The following is a 20,142-nucleotide window of genomic DNA, read 5'->3' on the forward strand; positions in this document are numbered from 1 at the left end:
TTCTGGATCAATTACACAATTAATTTGTCTGAGATGTGGTATGTTCTTTCTGAGGATTACTTTAATCTCCAACCAAATTACTAAAGATCACAGATTGATTTAAATAACTAGGCTTACAGCTACTATAGACATTTCACAAGTTGGAATGTTTTCTTTAATAAAAAATCATAAGCTTGATCTGAAAAGATCACAGAATCTATTCATGACTTTGTATCTAATCATTAGCATAAGTTTTAGAATGATTCTCAATGAATGTTTTTAAATGTATAATCAAATGACATGTATGATTTATAACATCTGTAGTGATTTAATTTATTTAAGGATTGAATCTTGGTTTGGTCGAATTCATGGGGTGATGAATTGAGTTGCTCTTGAAACAATTCAATCATATCAGTCTTTAGATTTTTTTTAAATTGCGAGTTTCTTGGCTTGTGCAAGTCTATGTGTACAACGAGAGTCGTACGAAAATAGTGCGTCATTAGAATACAGCTAATTATGAATAAATAGCGCAAATATTACAATTTGTCATACATTTAATTAGAAACAACTTTATTATCAATGTAATCCAGATGAAACATAAAACATTTCCAATAGATTTAGAAGTGATTGCAAAAAAGGTCCGCCGAAGATGCGGAAGAATAATGCCTAGACTCGTGATATGGTTGTCTCCCGCTTCAATTCAAAATGAAGTCACCGTAACGTGATGGCAACGGAAAGGTTTTAGTGGTTTATGTAGACTTTAGCCTTGATACAAGTTAAACAACTGATTAAAGGTAAATCAAAACTCATTGGCTTTTATATAGTATTTCTTATCGCCGTTTAGGCTTCATCATTTGTTTGTAACTGAGACGCTCTAGTCCTAACGTAGTTTCGACACAAGTCACACAGGGACATGGCACATTTTATTTTTCTTCGGTAGGCAATGTTGCTGACTCGAACGATACAGAAGAGACAGTAAAACGAGAGTTCATAAATATACTTTTTTGTAGAAATCTGTCCTTAATATTTGCACTTAAAAAAAATCCCGCTTTTTAGATAAATGCCTAGGCCTAGTAGGAAGCTAGATGTATGCCTTCTTAGGCAAACGTAGGTCTAGATAAAATATTTTCTTGCGGAAAAACCGATGTTAAGATACCCAAGTTCATACCCAAGTTCATGAGCAAATGAAACCGGGTTTTTTAAGTAGTTTCATTGAGTCCAACTTCAGTGAAAATTGAAATATTTGATAATGAAAACAAGCACTATTTCACCTAAAATATATTTAAAGATAAAATATATCATATCAGTGTAAATAAAGTGGTTTGGTGTGGTTTGTTGATGGTGTTGATATATAGTCTCCATCATTCAGCTTATGGAGCAGTGTTTCTGTCAACTTAAGGCTCAGTCGATAGAGCTGTTGATATATCTCATAAGCAGCCCAGATTTGATCCTGGTTGAAGTACTTGACAAGAATGTCCTATTATACTACATATACATTAGAGTTTGAGTGTAGTTTACTGATTTGTATAAAGATTACATATAAATATTGCCATACAATCAATGGTTGTGCCTCTGATATTTTTTTTAATTACCACAAAATTTGAAGAAAAAAAAAGTAATCTTCAGTATTTTCTCAAAGATAGATCTAAGTGAAAACAAAACTTCTTCTGCTTACTTTTTCAAGGGTAATGGTTTTTTTTAGATGCCCAAGGCATAATTAAAGGATTTAGGGTTTTAGGATTTACATGTACCAAAACAAGTATATTGTTTGGACAGCCAAGACCATTTAAAGATTTACCTGGTTAAGATTTAGGAGGATTATCCTGAGAAAAACATTGACCAATGGTCAGTACATGGAAACTGCTCCACAGTTAACCTCGTGACCCAGAGATGGGAAGACAGCATTAATGTACCCGGATATCTTATCAACTCTGCCACAGTACACCCCCATAATTAAAGACCTTGATAACAAGTAACATGTAATTATCTAAATTGGTATGGGTACGGAGGTGAGAGAGGCTTTGAATTAAGGTTACTCTTTTATGTGATATCAATCAAAAAAATATTAAAGAGCCATGCTAAGTGTGAATATATTGGTTTCTTATCGTATATGGGGGAGCAAGTCATTTAAATAGGGTGGACACTTTGAATTTAAATAACTCCACAACAAATTTAAGGGCAGTAATGCTCCTACATCACAAATATTACAGCTAGTATATAATTAAAAGGTTACACTCTTCTCATTAAAAATAAGTATAATTAAAAAGATCAAATAGTTTGATAATTATCATTCAAAGTTCATGCCAGTTGATACTCTATAGAAAAAAAAACTTTACAATTTCTCAACTAAAATGTATTTCAGGTAATCTTGACCTCTTTCTAGTATTGACCGATACACAATACTGCAACAAAATGGGCTTGTCCGTGTGTTAATCCTGATATTGACCCTGATAAGTGATTACTTTCCAGCAATTTACAGAGGACAGGCCCAGCTCATATTTGTTTAATTTTCATTAAAAGGAAAAAATTAAATGACTACAATTAGTGGTGTTATTGAGAGTTGAGTGACTGGTGCGCGTCACAGACACATTATTTACACTGAGATAGGTATACATAAAACTACAAAACGTACCGGGTCCTCCTACAGAGGAATTAACCAGACAGACAATCAATACATACTTTAATTCATGAAGTGTCTAATTAATATAAGACAGCTAGGAGATATATATTATTTTGACACTAATTGGCTCATAGTTTTTTGTTTTTTTTGTTTTTTTTTTTTTAATTTTACAATTATCTATCTACTATACGGGACCTAATTTGATCTGTATTTCAAACAAAAGTAAAACACTTAAAAAATGAAATTAAAACTTATGCATCAACAAAATAAGAAATGTCTGTATAAATTAATACCTTCAATGCCATCATTTGATATCAAGACACTGGGATAAGGTGGGGATATAGGAGACAGAACTGACATGGGTACCACGTCATGGTAGGTAGACTGTGGCATAATAACATTATATTATTGTGTATGAGTTAGTATAGTCATCAATCAATTAAGTTTAATTTTCCACTTGCTCTCCACATTTGAGTGTATACATGATCTATAAATTATATGCATTGAATTGATGTGTTAACCAAACAAATCAAACTTATTAATTGATTTTATAATGTATGCATAGATGGTAAGCAATGTGTCCAGCCTAATATATTTACAGGCCAAAAAATCACTAAAGACAATATTCTGATGACATTTTAAGACAATTTTTTTTCATTTATATTTTCAATTTGTGTTGGCTTACATTACATTCAAATAGTGAAGTTGTATAGTATGCCAAAAGGGAGCAAGGGAGATAATCTAGTGTTATAATTTCTTTTTCTGTCAACCGTATGACCAGATTTGAATTATACAATTGTTTAACCATTACTATAAGCATTTATGACTTGTAATCATTAACAGGGATTTCCTTATTTGGTGAATCATAAATTAGTTCTCGTATCAATAAATGCACAATAGCATTTTGTAGAAATGTTAAAATTGTTCCACTCTAAATCAAATTCAGGTTTGGTTTGATCTTTCTTTATTTTACATTCAATGAACAGCCAGAGTGAGGGTCATTAATGTTGTACTACATGTATATGTACTGAAGGGAAGCCAAAGTACCGGGAGAAAACCTCAAACCTTCAATCAGGTTTCTGACAACCAGAGGAGATGGGAGCGTGGTATAACATTGGCTCACCTTAACTAATCAATCACCTTGGCAGGCCCCTTGTAAACCATGAAAGCTAGCTGAAAATTTATCTCCGGGAATACCGTTAATACCTGACTAGCTAAAAGCTTTTATTGACCATTTACACAGATTTATATTATATATTCCATGATATACCCAGATATCGGTGTAAATAAGGCATGCATTATTAATAAGATAAGATATATCAGATATATATACATACCTGTCACATATACCAGATAACAGTTAAGTCAGATCCATATCTTACTCTTATATCCATTTATTGAACTCATATTGAAACAATGTATTGGATATATATGTCTCATCACTGCGTGCAATTTTTTAAATACATTTTCAGTATTATGTTATCAATTCAAATTAATGATCAATTACAGTCAATTTCTTAAATGAATTATTAGGTTAATTCCCAGCCCTTTCACTGTAGATCATGCATGCACATATTTATTTGTACATGTGTATGTGCAATACTAAAAACTATCACAATTTGTTATGTTATTTCTTTTATCTAGGATGTCATATGAGGAATTTAAAGTATTCACGAAGATTTCATGATAATTCAACAGACTTTTGGTATTCACACTGACATTAATTTCAATTCAATTAACTAATAATGCATTCATTTTCTGCAATACTAAATTGGAACTTTGGTTGAGTTTTATCTATAAATGACCAGTATCTTAGGTATAAAAAACATAAATGACTAAAAGTCTTTCTAAAAACCTGCAGCTCTGTAAATCCAGAAGTTTGTATTTTCTTTTACTATATTTACTTCTATTCTAATACAACTTCAGCTAGTATAGTATTTCTTCTTAGATGTTAATTTCTGTCATTTACTGAGTGTTAATTCTCCCACATATCAAGGTATCAATTGATATACTGTGTATATATATATATAAAAAAAAAACCATAATTAAATAAGTAACACTTGCTAATTGTTTACATCATCATAATGGCCTTAATAAATTATTAAGTGTTTTGTTTTATCTATTAAAACAATTGTCTATTTCTTAGTTTGTTACACAGGACATATTTATTAAAAATCAACAAGCAAATAAAAAATCAAAACATCAAAATCTACATTGTGAATGGACATGAAGCACATTTGATTCATTTTTGTTATGCAAATGCCAATGCTATATATATCTGCCTTGCGATCAACCTTAAATTTGTGCAGCTTAGATTTTCAATATAATTTTGTAACTCGTCATCTGGAGGAAATTCCTGATTGGGAAATCTTGTACACAAACTCAAGAAACAATGAATACAAGATTACTCCATTGACTTTGCAGTAACTAATTCCAATCCATTCAATTAACTAATAGTGTCTATAACCTCTTCATGCTCTTTTTATAATTTATACTTTAGAGAGACTAATTGTTAAATAAACAGATCACAGTATAAACCATCCTGATGGATGTTATTTAAACATCAATAAATTTAGCACTGATAGACTATTGTAAGATACATATTTGTACATTGTTTTAAGTGGTATCATATCTGAATAAAAAAATACATTGATTATATTGTAACACCTGGGATTGAGAAAGAATGCTGAGTGGTCAAATCATAATTTGACCTCTATCTGTGTCAGCTCTTTCTTTAAAAAAAACTTACAGTTTAGATCTCCAATTTGTTGATATTCTTTATAGATTTCAACAGAAAAACCAGGTTCTCAAAAAGGTCTTGAATATAAATGTATATATGACAGTAGATGTAGTAAGCTAATCTGGACCAAAAATATATGTGTACAGAAAATGTAAAATCAACTTATGGCAGTATATTACCACAGGAATTTGAAGTTCTGTAAATAATATACAGTATACAGTAAAGTATGTATTTTTTATATATGTATACTATATATTTTTGACAGAACGTCACACTCCTGTGATATTACAGTGTACGTACATTTGTACTTGTACATAAAATTTTCACATCATTCAACATCTACAGTACATTGTAGAACAGTTTTCCCTTTATTAGTTCTTTCATTGAAATGTACCAGTGCACCTTATCTGGGTCTGGTTATAATAATAAATAATGTTAATAAATCTATCTATAAGATGTTGTTGTTTTTTAATTGTTAAATATCAAAGAAACACAATTTCGGTTAACAAAGCATGACAATTTATTGACTCGTGCCCTATGCGGACCTCAAACTCACCATATACGGCACCAAATTGCCCAGCCAAACATAGCTGCGCCTTCTACCACTGCGTCACATCCACGTCCATTGTTATTAATACTTTTTTTTAATTCAATCATGACAATTTGATTTATAAATGGTTACTTTTTCTGTATTTCCCTGCTTTATAGCAATTTACATCAATTTATTCCTGTAATTATTCTGTTTTAACATGAATCGTGTACATGAAAGTCATACAAATGTATTTGTGCACGATTCATTTGTGTTATGTTGTCTTAATTATTATATATAGCAGTAAAGTAAACACGGTTTTATTGTTACCATTTTAAACAAACGTGAACTTTCATGTAGTCCAAACCATAAAGTCTTAGGCAATTTGTCCTGTTTTTGTTATTCTAGTTACGGTTGGGTGGATATGCCACCCACCAGTGATTAGGCCTACAATGTAAAACTGTTATGACAATGTGATTATGCATCATTATCTTCTTAAAAATGCAATACACGCTATTATTTCTACTTCAAAGGAACCAGAAAATATAAATATGAATTTTCTTATTCACTTTTAAATCATTTTGAGGGTTATAAACTTACCGTTTCGCATTTCATTCTTTTTTTCTCCTATGTAGGATGCACTTCGCACCAATCCGGTCGCCATATTGTTTTCACTGACAACGTACTCGGAACACTTCTAGACATATGCTCAGAAAGTAATAATAAGTTCAGAGACACCAGAAGGTAAGTTAAAATCTCGTTTTCTACGGGTACCTGCGAGACTTGGGAAAAAATAGCAGTAGCCGACAGCAAAAGTTATCATTGAAGTTCAAGATGGATCAAGAAAAGGGAATGTCAATTTTCAAGGATGTATGTGTGTTTCTAGTTTTAAACGTTAATTATAGAAACAATGCAGAGTGCGATTTATTTTGAAATTGCATTGAATATTATTTACATGATGCTAAATCTGTTTTGGAGAGGAAAAGATATGCCTATCACAAATGGGGACACTCCCGTATATGCAGGATAGTCCTGCATTTAGTAATAGTCCTGTATTTGGCGGATAATGTTGTTACGCAAATCAAATGCAGGATTCTGTGAAATGAAAATGGATAGTTGTTTTAAAGATTTGCATATAAAAGGGCGTCATGATAGTACATTGTATCTGTAAAAGGAGCGGGTCGGTGTGACTTGTATATAGTGTTAAATACGGTCTCTGTCACTCAGCTGACGGAGCATGCTTCTTTGGCTCAGTCGGTAGAGCCGTAGATTTCCACGCCGGAGACCCGGGTTCGATTCCTGGTCGGGGCACTCGACAGGAATGTGTATTTTCCCTGTTCTTCTACATTGGCGCCCAACTAAATAACCCATGGAAGGTGGTTAAAGAGTCTCGGGTTGAGATTTAGGAAATCTCAAGAAAAACAGAGGGAGTAGTGTAAAAGGAGCGGGTCGGTGTGACTTGTATATAGTGTTAAATACAGTCTCTGTCACTCAGCTGACGGAGCATGCTTCTTTGGCTCAGTCGGTAGAGCCGTAGATTTCCACGCCGGAGACCCGGGTTCGATTCCTGGTCGGGGCACTCGACAGGAATGTGTATTTTCCCTGTTCTTCTACATATCTATGTCTCTGATACAAGTTATTGTTATTGTGTTAGATCTATATCTAACGTTTTGTTTCATAAAATATGATTTGTGAAAATATTTTGGAAAAGTTCATTTTAAAGCAATTTTATCTATTTTAAAATAGTTAAACTATAAGGACTGTATACATAGTTACGTGGCTCACCACGTGCAAGGTCGTGTCGAATGCCAGCTACATGATACGATTAGGAATCCGACAAAACCCGAAGTCGCTGAACATGGCGGTGATTGAATGCGCTTTACTCAAAACCAGGAATATATGATACCTAGATTTTGGCTCTCTTATAGGCCGACATATGCTTTTGGGGAGCTAAATAATCAAGTTACATGCGTCAATGTTTAAATATCAAATGTTTAAGTTACATATCCAAACAGTGAAAATAACAGCAATATAACTTTAAACTGAAGAAGTATATGATGTAATAATTGTCTAGCATAAACTCAAAGAAATGAACTCAAAGATTCAGAGTTTTCAGTGTCCATTCAAGGCCTAGAGTGCTGCGTATGCGAATCCTATGATTTCGCGCCATTTGTTGACGTTATGTGACGTCATAATTCCTTGTGCTCATCTTCGCTTTGGTGGATATTTTGACTGCATTCTATAGCTTTTAATTTTCAAAGTTTTATTATTAATATTTAAAAAATAATAAAAAAATGTTTAATTACCCGTGTTATGCATTTGCATTGGGTGCAGCTTATATTACGGTGCGTCTTATACGTGTACAAAACCTGAAAAAATCGTAAAAAAGGCCTCTGCGGCTTATACACAGGTGCGGTTTATTGTCCGGAAAATACGGTAACGGTAGTTAAATATATATTTACTGGGGAGAGCCGTACTGGAGCAACACACAACCTCCCCATATGTATGAAAAAATGGCGGCCGCAAACTGAAGCTGTCAGTATGTAGGATTGAATTTTGAAGATTGTGTTTTTCTTATATTTTCGTGTATCTGTTACCTTAGGAGTGCTTCGCACTTTGTGCCTTTGGGCACGAAGGGCTGCGCCCTTATAATACTGTGTCAAGGTCAATAACTCAGCCGGCGATATAACACTACCTAATTTTAGAAAAAGTATGATTATTAACAAACCGTATAGGATGTGACAATGGGATAACTTTCAATCACCCAGACAATTTATCTTTAATTTGGTATATGATACAATATATTTCATACCATATAAATATCACAAGGTATCCAGAAACATCGGAAAACTGACAGATTTCAACTGGTCAGACACTGTGGTGTCCTCCGATAAACACGCCAGGGCTCTAATGGGTAGCTCAAAAACCACTGCATGTCAACACTTCAGCTTCATAAGAATAAAAGTTTGGTAGAAAATAAACTTACCGGTTAGTTAGTTCATGTCTATGTATATACCATCCATTTGCCCAATGTAGCTCTTTTAAATTTCCGATTGAAAAATTTGTGTCTCTAGCCCAATATGTATATTAGTATTATTACAATTGAGAGTCACATCTTATATGGTTTGTTAATAATCATACTTTTTCTGATATTGGGTAGTGTTATATGGCCGGCGGAGTTATAGACCTTGACACAGTATTACATATATATAGAGATAAAAATGTCTATATTACTATAGAGCCAAATGCCTGTGGTCTGACTGTATTACCCGGTAGTTTAAACTGGCAGTGTCCAAAATAGTCTTTACCACTCTTGCATTTCCTTAAGCTTATTACTAGTAAATACATTGTATAACTTTATGTGTAACATAAGAAAAAAAAATGAAAAAAACCCAGCACATACACACTAATTTCTGGCATATATTAACGAAATAGTTCTCAGACGAAATTGCTTTGGGCATTTAGTTTTTGAATTGAAGCCACAGACACCTGAAATATGATAGAAATAAAGGCTTAATGTTAAGTTTTGCCCTACTTCTGAAATTTCTGAACAGGATTTGGGGCAAAATAGCCCGTCATCAAGTAAACCAATAAATGACGACATCATGTGATTAAAGATAAACTATCTCTTAAACTGACTTACACCATTATTTTTGTTAGTGAAGAAGTATATTGATAATCATAAATGAGGGATTGTAGTCCTTCTTCTTACCAGGTAATCTTAAAATGTTACTTTGATTGAATTGTTTAATACTGTATTAAAACGTGTATATGCTTCAATTCTTTTGTAATTCTCTCATTTCAGGTGTTCAGAAGAGCTGATAAAAATGGTAATTTCTTATTTCTATTAGAATATTCAGAGGAGCATGCATATGCAGGTACACAAAAGTCAAATTTGAAATTAAATTCAAACTAATATAGAATAAGATTATGCTACCAAACTCAAACTAAACGTATCTTGAATTATATCTCATTCACTCCTGGAGACACATTACTATTTGACCTCTTCAATTCTAATTCAAAGGCTCAAAATTAATATAATGAAAGTGACAACAGTGTTTTTGGCAAAGAAAATACTGGATGTATTTGGTGAAATTTCACATTGGTGAACAATTTGGCAACATATTTTCAACAGCTGGCCTGGTGTGAATTAACTCTGCGTTTATTTTCTATAAAAAAATCTGTTTGTTTCATCATTGTTAACTTCTTAAAAGGAATAATATAACCATGCATGTTTTGATATTGTTATATAGGAATTATGAAATTCTATTGAGATAATGTCAGTGCAAAGTGTAAATATATTTCCATGAAATAAACATGCATATATATTTTAATTTCTTTTACCTTTACTTTATTCATTGAGTAAAATTCAACAAATATTTTACAGATGATGGAGCTATATCCTGGGAGGAATTTGTTGGATTTTTCTCGGATGGCATCATGGGTAAAGAGGAATTGGAATCTCTCTTTAAAGAAATTGACACACATAATACTAAGTAAGCATTTTGGAATTATCATGATCAGTTTCCAAAGACTTCTGTCTTCAGGGATGTGATTCTTTCTCTTTTCAGAGGATAGCCTCTCATTAAACAATATCTATGAAAAACAAATTATGTCAGATGTCAATCTAATTAAAATTATACTGTTTGTTATTTCAGCTCTACTATGATGCTGTATCAATCGCTCCAAGAAAAGATCTAAAAACTTGCAGTTCCTGGTCACCTCAGCTGCATGACCTAGAATCAGAACATTTTGGGACATTCTATTAGCCGTTTATACTTTCAAAAGAATCAACTACACCAAAGGTTTCAGCAGTGACTTACTCAATGGCTAATCAAAGGGGTCATGCTGAGGTGACCTCGAACAGAAAGTTGTTACGTATACATCTTGTATTGGAGCGTATCATAGAGCATCATAGTGGAGTGGAATTACAAGTAAATTTGTAATTAGATTGGTCAGTTATGACCTGAAACATCATAAAATGACCTTTTTAAATATTAAGGGGAGGGTGTCCTGGCAACAGTCAGAAATTTCCTCCAGTTATTCATGAGATTAAAAAAGAAAATGTACACATATTGATGCAATTTAGTAATTAATACTAATTATGTACGATTGACTCCTATTAATTAATTATGTGTCTGTTTTCAGTAATATTGATACAGGTGAGCTCCATGACTACTTCTGCAAACATCTGGGTCAGTTCAAGGAACTTTATGGTCTGGTTGAGGAATTCAACACCAAATTGTCTAATGTCCTGGTATCCACCTCACAGGTACTCTAAACTCCATATTCACTTAATACAACACACAGTACAATAATTTCAGTAAAGATTAATGTATTGTGAATTTCAAAATGGATAATATTCCCACAGCCAGATAAGTATAAACTACTATAATGTATTTTATCCTCATTTTAAACTTACAAAACATTTTGTTATTTACATTATGTTTTCAGTTGGAAGTCATTATGAACATTTAAATGTGAAAAATTTAAATTGGCTGTATACGTTTGACTGTAATTGACTATATATTCAGTAATACTAAGCTTATTTAGCTGTGATTGGCTGTGAATTTAACAATATTAACCTTAGTTTTGATTTCTCATGCATAATTCTGGCTAAAATTTTAAATATCCTTGTGATTGATGTTTGATGAGATGTTTTTAGTAACAACTTTTAATGATTACATTTATTTTTTTTCAAGACTTATCCAAGTGCTGGAAGGACAGATAAGTTCATCACACGATTTTTGGTACGAGAAATGTGGAACCAGATAACTGCTGTACAAGTACCATTAGAATCGGCTGCAGAATCTCTAGATGAACAGGCTAAGCAGGAACGGTGAGAGCAGCTTTTTTGATGCTATTTACACTGTCAGCTGACATCTTCTGCAAACAGCAAATATAATTGATTTGATTTCTCGGTTTTAAATGTGACTACACTCAAAATCGTGCCTTTTCAGATTTTTATGTAACAATGATAGGGTTTCCCAGTCATTACTTTTCTGAATCTTTCACACACTGTCAGTTGAAGATATTTTGCCAAACCTTTTTTTACACTTGATAAGAAAGCACCTTATAATATTACAGAGAAGACATTAAGCCAGTACATTTATCGGACCTTAAAAAGAAGGATGGTACTGAAGTTGTCCCCGGTCGTGTTGGCCGCAGAGCAAAGCGCCAAACAAGTAACCAGTCACAGAGTAGTATGAATATGGAGGGTAGGTATATCTACATGTCTGAGATAGAGCTGGATCATGTCACAGAGTCGTATGAATATGGAGGGTAGGTATATCTACATGTCTGAGATATAGCTGGATCATGTCACAGAGTAGTATGAATATGGAGGGTAAGAATATCTACATGTCTGAGATATAGCTGGATCATGTCACAGAGTAGTATGAATATGGAGGGTAGGTATATCTACATGTCTGAGATATAGCTGGATCGTGTTTGTTGTATTGAATATGGAGGGTAGGTATATCTACATGTCTGAGATATAGCTGGATCGTGTTTGTTGTATTGAAAATATGGATGACTTCTACCTCAAATAGACAGAGACCTTTGTAGTCTTTAACAAACCAAAAGCCAGTTTGGTTTTCTTAGGATTTAGAATAACAAATTTCTTGAATAGGCAGATCAAACGAGTACTATTGATGTTTGAACAATGATATTTCTGATATAAAGAATACCATTTGAAGATGGAAGGGGCATTGTCTTGCATTTTTTAATTTGTCAGGAGTAAGTTATGCATGGTAATCTATCCGATATAAAACAGTTTAAGTCCACATGAATGTTTCACAGATTGCATGGCAGCTAGATTAACCAGTTTGACTTTAAGCATTTAACAAATATCTTCTTTATTGGACAATGACACAGTTACCAAGACAACTAATATGTGATTTTATTTGTTACAGTACCAATGACCCCTGTGAACCCTCTGGCCTTGACCTCTCAAGTGGACAGACTGAGCCAACTACTCAATAGACTAGAGCACAGTGTAGGTACAATACTGTATAATTACCGGAAAGGATAAAGGATGTATTCAAGGGAATAACACTTAGGATGATCTAGTGACAGGAAACCACTACAATAAATACATGTACAATATTATCTTGTTTTGGGAAAAAATGTATAAAAACTATATTATCTGGTATGGGTAGAAAATCTGTATAAATACAATATTATCTTAATTATGTATGGGAAAATGTATAAATACAATATTGTATTGTGAGGAAGAAAATCTGTATAAATACAATATTATCTTGTTTTTGATTTCAGGTAGATTTAGGAAATTTTGTTGATGAGGATCTCAATGCAGTAGAAAGTGACAAGGTAACATAAAGACTTTTGTGGACAGGAACATATTGTCTTGGGTATCTGTAAAAAGATAGGCCATGTTTTCTGATGGAATTTTTGGGGGTAAATGAAGATCTGATTTGCATGGTTCATAGTTTGAATGTTTTTGTTTGCAATAATCATAATATGTGACTCAAATGTTTGTTGAATATTTTTGAACCATGTAGAATCACAAAGACAGATCAGTTTTGGTAATGGGAAAAATGTTGGTTTAGAATGTCATGCCATGTTTAAAACAAGTTTTGATAACCATAATTTCCAGATTATAAGCTGCAACATTCCCCCAGGAAATCAGAAGTGTGGCTTATAATCCAGTGCAATTTAATTATTTTGGGAAAACTGTTCAAAAAATAATATGTATTAGAATTATAAAAAAGTGAATATGATTACATACCAGATACATGCTCTATCATAAAATGGTTTATTTCATCTTTTGACACATATTATTACCTTGTGATTTACAGCTGCTGCTATTACAGCGAGACCTGAAGGTGAAAGAGGACTCTAAAGATGTATTTAGGACCAGTCTACGTGACTATATAGAAGACACACAGAAGTTACTGCCATGTCTGAGGTAAGTCTAGGCTCTGTCAAAAACTTTTTTGTTTATCAAGATACAAGAATTTGACTGGTTCGCCCATGTAGAGATGTTTTAAATTGAATGACAGATCTGATATCTGTTTCTGTAAATATTAATTTCCAACTTGCCGTTAAAACTGAATCATCACCTAAAATACATAGTTTAAATATCCTTATAGAGAATGTCTGAAGCCAGATCAAATTATTGTTAAAATGTTTAAGAGAAATTCGCCATTTAAATTGATTTTTAGCTCACCTCGTAAAGAGAGGGGGACTTACGGAATCACCCTGGCATCAACAATGGTTAAAGTTTTGGTGCAAGTTGTGAATTACTGTTAATTGTAGTTGACATTAATTTCTACATTCATTTAAGACTATAAGTGTCTTTGTGGATATGAACCATCATAAAGGAAAACAAATGCGGGATTTTGAGAATTTCAACAGACCATATGGTCTGAAAGTACCAGGCTAAGGTTTTCGTGCAAGTTGTGAAATGCTATTATAGGAAACAAATGTCATTAAAGACATTAATTTCTACATTAATATGTAAGTGTTGTTTTGTGTATGGACATTGATTTTGAATCTTACAAGCAATAGTTGGGATTCATGTACCAGTGATTTGTTTTGTGTCTATTTGCAGTATCAGCGTACAGTTCTGTACTGATTCTGAAGTATTCTCTGTATATGAAGTTTGGCAGTCTGAAGAAGACCATGACAGGTTTGTTCATAATACATTTCCAGCATATAATCATTTAACTTCAGTTTATATATTAAAACCTTATCAAAATATTTTCTTGCTACAGCTTACAGAGTTACTTCCCTTTGTTTACCGAACCGTTCTTTCTACATAAAATTTTGCATTATGCTTCATAAAGCTGAATTTGTGATATCTCTGAGAAACCATTTAGAATTAAAAAAATACTGTTGGTTGTCTTTATTTTAGTTTTATGGAAAATCCGGATAATTCCTTCAGCAGCCGTTTCCAAGATTTTCTGGATGTTGAGGAGCCTATGAAAAAAGTGAATTTTCCTAGTAAGTAAATCGGTAACAAAAATCCCTAATATGAGAAATCAGATATTTTCATTCAACTTTAAATATTGTGTTTACAGTTAAGAATTCTATGTTCCTTTGAATCAAAGGAAGCCTATAACAAACTCTGGTTTCTGTCCTGGCCAAGACTTTCAATTTGTATAAAAAACACATCGCTGCAATTTATATGATATTCTTTATAAGCCTATATCTCTATATAAAATCACCCTACAAAGTCGCCCACATACAACCATATTAAGGAATTAAAAAAATCAAAATGAACAATCAAAGCATTGACGAAAAGATGGCATTGAGGTTGACCTATGTCAATATAAAGAACACCCTGCATACTTAAAAATAAAAACCTTGGAATATTTTCTGTGATTTCTGACAATAACTAGTTAAGGTGTTATCGCTTCTGTCAACAAAGTCCATTACATATCCACAACTTGTTTTAATCCCATTGCTTATAAATATCAGCACTTCTGATTGGTTATACATAGAGGTCCTCCTACTAGTATGAGACTAGTGTAATTCATGGAGTAGCCTGTTAGGGTTGTAAAAAACATTGACCTATCAATTTAAATGATTATTATCATGTACATTGTGATTGTATACCTCTCTCTTTTATTCATTTGAATTAGTACAGCCATTATCAATGATTGTCAATGATTTTCACTCAATCGCTCCTGGCATGACATTGCAATCTATTTAAGATTCAGATTCTGACATTGACAATTATTTAGGAAGACTTTTGTGCTACTAGAATGTTCAAATGTTAACAGGTAGATGGTGGAAAAGAGACTGACTGACTGACCTACAATCTGGACAAAGATTTCAATACAAGATCTGAGAATTAATGAAGAGGAATTATGATGCAATAGTGAGACGGAAAATGGTTACCATATTCAGCCTAATAAGCGCTCAGAACATGGAGGGACATTGGAGGGGCAGTAATCTGGACATCGTTTCTCCTGCAACGCAAGGGTGACACTTAGGTATCGCTATGTTGGCTTCCGGAAAACGGAAGAGTTAAATATACATTGTCCAATTTCAACCAAATTTTAAATATTCTTTTATATCAATGAGATCTCAAATGAGTTTGATAATGGTCAAAATCTGTCAATATTTGCAAAAGTTATGGGACTTTAAAACCGTCAAAACAGATAAATCTATGGTTTCCTCTTGATAACTTTAGTATTTATTGTCCATTTTCAACCAAATTTGATATTACTTGTCAAAATCCATCAATATTTGCAAGAGTTACGGGACTTGATAACTTCACCTAATTATTAGCAATATTTTCAACTGTAAATAACTATTTCTTGTGATGCTGTGCAGGCGACACATTCACATCCATGGAATTCTTGTTGTAGAATACTCATTCAAATTTCACAGCTACTACTACATGTATACCAATCCACCTTATTTGTCCACATGGACACAGTTGATTTCACATTAATTTGACTGCCATAAGTAATTAACACTTTAGATAGCAGGTATGCAAGGCAGTATCTATAAAACTTTCCTTATTTCTCAGGTTTATAGTTTGTCATATCTAAGATTAGAACACAACATCAGTGAGTGGTTTGAGATTTGAATTTGTGTCTTTGAACAACATTTGGATATGTCAGACATGAAGAGAAAAAGGATGGAAATGCTAACAGGAGAATGGGTACTTATTTGGATGGATACTGCACACCGATAGGCTATTAATCATTATAATGTATGTTAAAAATTGTTTTATTTTAATATAAGATAATTGTTATGATTATATCACTCTCTTTTAATCTTAATATTTGTAAGTAAATGTTCTAGATATCGGCAATACAATTTTTATGCAAGTTTGGTATCTACAATATGTATGGTGATGTAGATTTTCTGTGTGTTATTATTAATAACTTTTAATTCCTGTGTAGATAAATAGTCATGATATTACAACCAAATGTATTAAATATTACCATGGTGATGTTAATCTTCCAAAGTGTGGTGTATGCTTTCTATAAACCCATTCACCCCTTAAGACACAAATAGATTCTTCTAGTTGAAAGGCTGGAATAGTCCATTTTGGAATTTCATGGGTGAATGAGTTAAAAAATGTCAAAGTACAGTGTTTATAGAAGAAGTCAAATATCAACTTGTTTGTATGAAGAATTATTGTCCAGTATATTTAATTATTTGTACATTGTTTAATTCTTTGTGAATTCTATATACCAAATAGCCAAAAAAAAGTCAGAGGTTTGATGTAACATTATAACAGCCATTTCATTCTGTTGGTAAAAAAATAAGATCAAGAGATCTTGAAAAGTTTGCTAGATGAACACAATTTCTGCTGGAAAAGTTTATATTTCTTAATGACCAATTCTGTGACCATGACAAATTCATGCATTTTTGACCAAGTTTTCAGATACATTGGATTTTTTTTATTTCATCTTAACCTGGGTATCTACTGTTCTACACGTATGCACATTACATGTTTTAACTTCCAGGTATACATTACACAATGTTTGTATCATAATGTTATTATAGAACTTAGAGTACCTCAGATTTTATACTTTGTAAACACCCACCTGTGTTATATAATATTCCATGTTTATAAAGATATTTTCTTTTTGTTTCCATGTAAAATCTTATTTTATTTATTACTTTTGTAGTTTGATAATAACAGTCTTTTATGAATACTGAACAGCATGAATTGCTTGTGTGTGCAACTTGTTGGTTTGGAATTTTTATATTATTTTTTTGTGGATACAAGTTCTGTTGTCTCCTTTTGGGAGTCAGCTTACACTAATAGGTACCAGTATTATGTAAATCATTACATTCATGTACATAGCTATTCATGGGAGATAACTCTATATACCCAGCGTAAAGTACATTAAGTATGAATGGTTACCTCAAAATCAACATAAACATTGTTACATTTCAAATTATCTGAGTAATTAATATAGAAGTTTTCTTGAATATGTAATTTAAAATTTTGTCAGGACATACAAAATACTCCAAATTAACAGGGTCTTCGAGATAAATGAGGTCATGTTTGTAGACCACGAAATAGACAGTTTATACTCCCAAAATCGATTCATGTATATTTAAACTCCAAAAACGATTCATGTATTGCAATATCTGTTTGTACTTGTTTCATGATGTCCCACCTAATTTTATACGTCTTTACAGCATCTTTTTCATATTCATAGTCTGAGTTTGTTCTAAATAGTGTGGTAAGGATTTATCATATCTATAAACATGATCATATCGAAACTGTTGCTGTACAAATATCCTTGAGATCAAGGCTTACATATGTAATAATGCAAAAGTAACGAACATGCCTACAGCACAATTCTCCTAAAACACATTAAATGAATTTTTATTTTAATATCTGAATAATGTTTTTACTATTCATTTAAAATTCATAATAGGTTAGAACATATATGAAAGATAATCACCCACTTTTGATTCATTACTATTGATGACAAAGTTGACAAAGTACTATGAAACTTTATATAAATTTGTCATAAAAATGTGGTATAAAGCTGATACAGCATTTATTGACAGTGTATTTACACTTTTACATTTTGATCAAACTTATACTATAATTTGTGATTTTAAACAATTTGATGTTACTGTCAGTTATGGTAATCTCACAAATTCTCATAGGTCCTTTTTTTACAGTTGGTTATCATGTAAATACGAAAATGTGTATAGAACAAAGTATTATCTATTTAGTAGGTATCTGAAGGCCAGTAATAGAGCTTTCTGAAGTTAAGGTCACATGACAAATGTTAACACCTATATTGTATGTTATATTTTAGCAGTGTTTGATTTTGCATGCTTACTCAACTAGTATTCCTGTTGTTGTTATTTACTGTACTGAGCCTAGTCTAAAATTATAAATCGTAAGGATGTGATCATTCATCATACAGCTTTTATATATTTTGAGAAAAAAAATGTGCCAAAGGAGTTCTAAAAGCACAAATGAATCACTAAAAAACTCAATATAGAGACTGAAGTATGTAATTAGTACAGGACTCTTATAAGAATAATAGTTTGAAATTCATAAATTGACTCTAAAAACGCTTTCATATCTATCAGATTTAAGATACAATATGCATAAGGCATAAAAAAATCAATCTCACTTGTTGTAATCATAATAGGCTGCTACCAAAACTGTTTAATGTAGAGCCAGGTGAACATATATTGTTTTACATTTTAGGATATCAGCTAAAACATTGGACTAAAGTATATGGTACTGTTTACATGTACATACACAATTTTGCACTTTTTTGACCAGAAATGCTGCGTAACAAATATGATTGCCTTAGAAGTATTTTTATTAGGTCTCCAATTAGAATGGAGGGAATTACATCTAGAAGAAAAAGTATGGTGATTTGATTTGTGAATGTCAATGTGCTAACCTAATTGAGGTCACATTTAAGCTAAAATTTTATAATCATAAAATACTACATCATATATTACATGTTCTAAATCGACTGGGCTTCAATCTTAATGCATGGAACATACATTATAACAATTTGTTTTGTAAAGTCATATCTGTTGTATTTTGTTTACATTTTACTGCCTATATAATACTGTTAGATCTTATATTATGTGTGTTAACACAAAATTCAATAAATTATCAATAGAATATACTGGTGTCTCTTGTACATGTCAAAAAATGATAATGTAACAAAATTCATGAAAATGAGGGAGAAATTCTTTGGCATATAATGGTTTTACAGGTAAATTTGTTTAACTCACCTGGTTCAAAGTACTAAGGTGAGCTTATGTCATATACCTGGTGTCCTGTGGGTTGTCCGTCTGTCAATCAACAATCGACTTCATAATTTCTGGGCTATTTCTACATAAACAACTTCTTTTCTGAAACTAAGTATGGGATAGCTTTTATATCGTATAGGTAGCATTCAGGGGTCAGTTTGGCTTTTTCCATATAAACAATATTTTCTCTGAAACTAAGCATTTGGTATTCATATGCCCACTGCCGACAGAGCATAAACAATACTCATCATCTGAACAATAACTTGTGTTTACTACTCATGTAAATGTATGTCAAACAAAATAAATTGTTTTGCTTTTGGTGTATGCGCAGTCAGAACTTTATTCCATAAAAGTTCAATTTTTGAAACAATCATTAAAAACCTTACCAAGTTCAAGAAGCCCCAGACACCTTATATTAGGTCTGTAGCATGCTGACATAAATGCCTACAAAGTTTAATATTCATAAACTTGGCCTTTGTTCAAGGCCACATGGCCAAAATCCTTCAAATGGCTTTTTACGCTTAAGGCTATATAGCC

The 20,142-nt window shown here is 32.3% G+C and overlaps 2 protein-coding genes across 2 annotated transcripts in view; one reads left to right on the plus strand and one right to left on the minus strand.

Annotated features, from left to right (window-relative positions):
- The window catches only part of LOC138315203 (MORN repeat-containing protein 1-like), a 41,739-nt gene extending 35,180 nt beyond the window's left edge, over positions 1-6,559 (minus strand). Inside the window, exon 1 of the mRNA XM_069256032.1 lies at positions 6,469-6,559. Within this exon, the coding sequence (XP_069112133.1) occupies positions 6,469-6,532 (64 nt within the window). The 5' untranslated portion in view covers positions 6,533-6,559. The remainder of the gene's footprint in view (positions 1-6,468) is intronic.
- Positions 6,560-6,604: 45 nt separating this feature from the next.
- On the plus strand, positions 6,605-19,474 carry LOC138315204 (N-terminal EF-hand calcium-binding protein 1-like). The gene is made up of 12 exons (XM_069256033.1): positions 6,605-6,738; positions 9,674-9,698; positions 10,256-10,364; positions 11,017-11,140; positions 11,571-11,707; positions 11,956-12,086; positions 12,783-12,865; positions 13,147-13,200; positions 13,689-13,798; positions 14,444-14,521; positions 14,747-14,835; positions 15,618-19,474. The coding sequence occupies exons 1-12, from the start codon at positions 6,703-6,705 to the stop codon at positions 15,638-15,640; spliced, it is 999 nt and encodes a 332-aa protein (XP_069112134.1). The 5' UTR covers positions 6,605-6,702; the 3' UTR covers positions 15,641-19,474.
- The last annotated feature ends 668 nt before the right edge of the window (positions 19,475-20,142 follow it).

The sequence above is a fragment of the Argopecten irradians genome, chromosome 2, assembly GCF_041381155.1.
Source record: "Argopecten irradians isolate NY chromosome 2, Ai_NY, whole genome shotgun sequence".
Classification (NCBI taxonomy): Eukaryota; Metazoa; Mollusca; class Bivalvia; order Pectinida; family Pectinidae; genus Argopecten; species Argopecten irradians.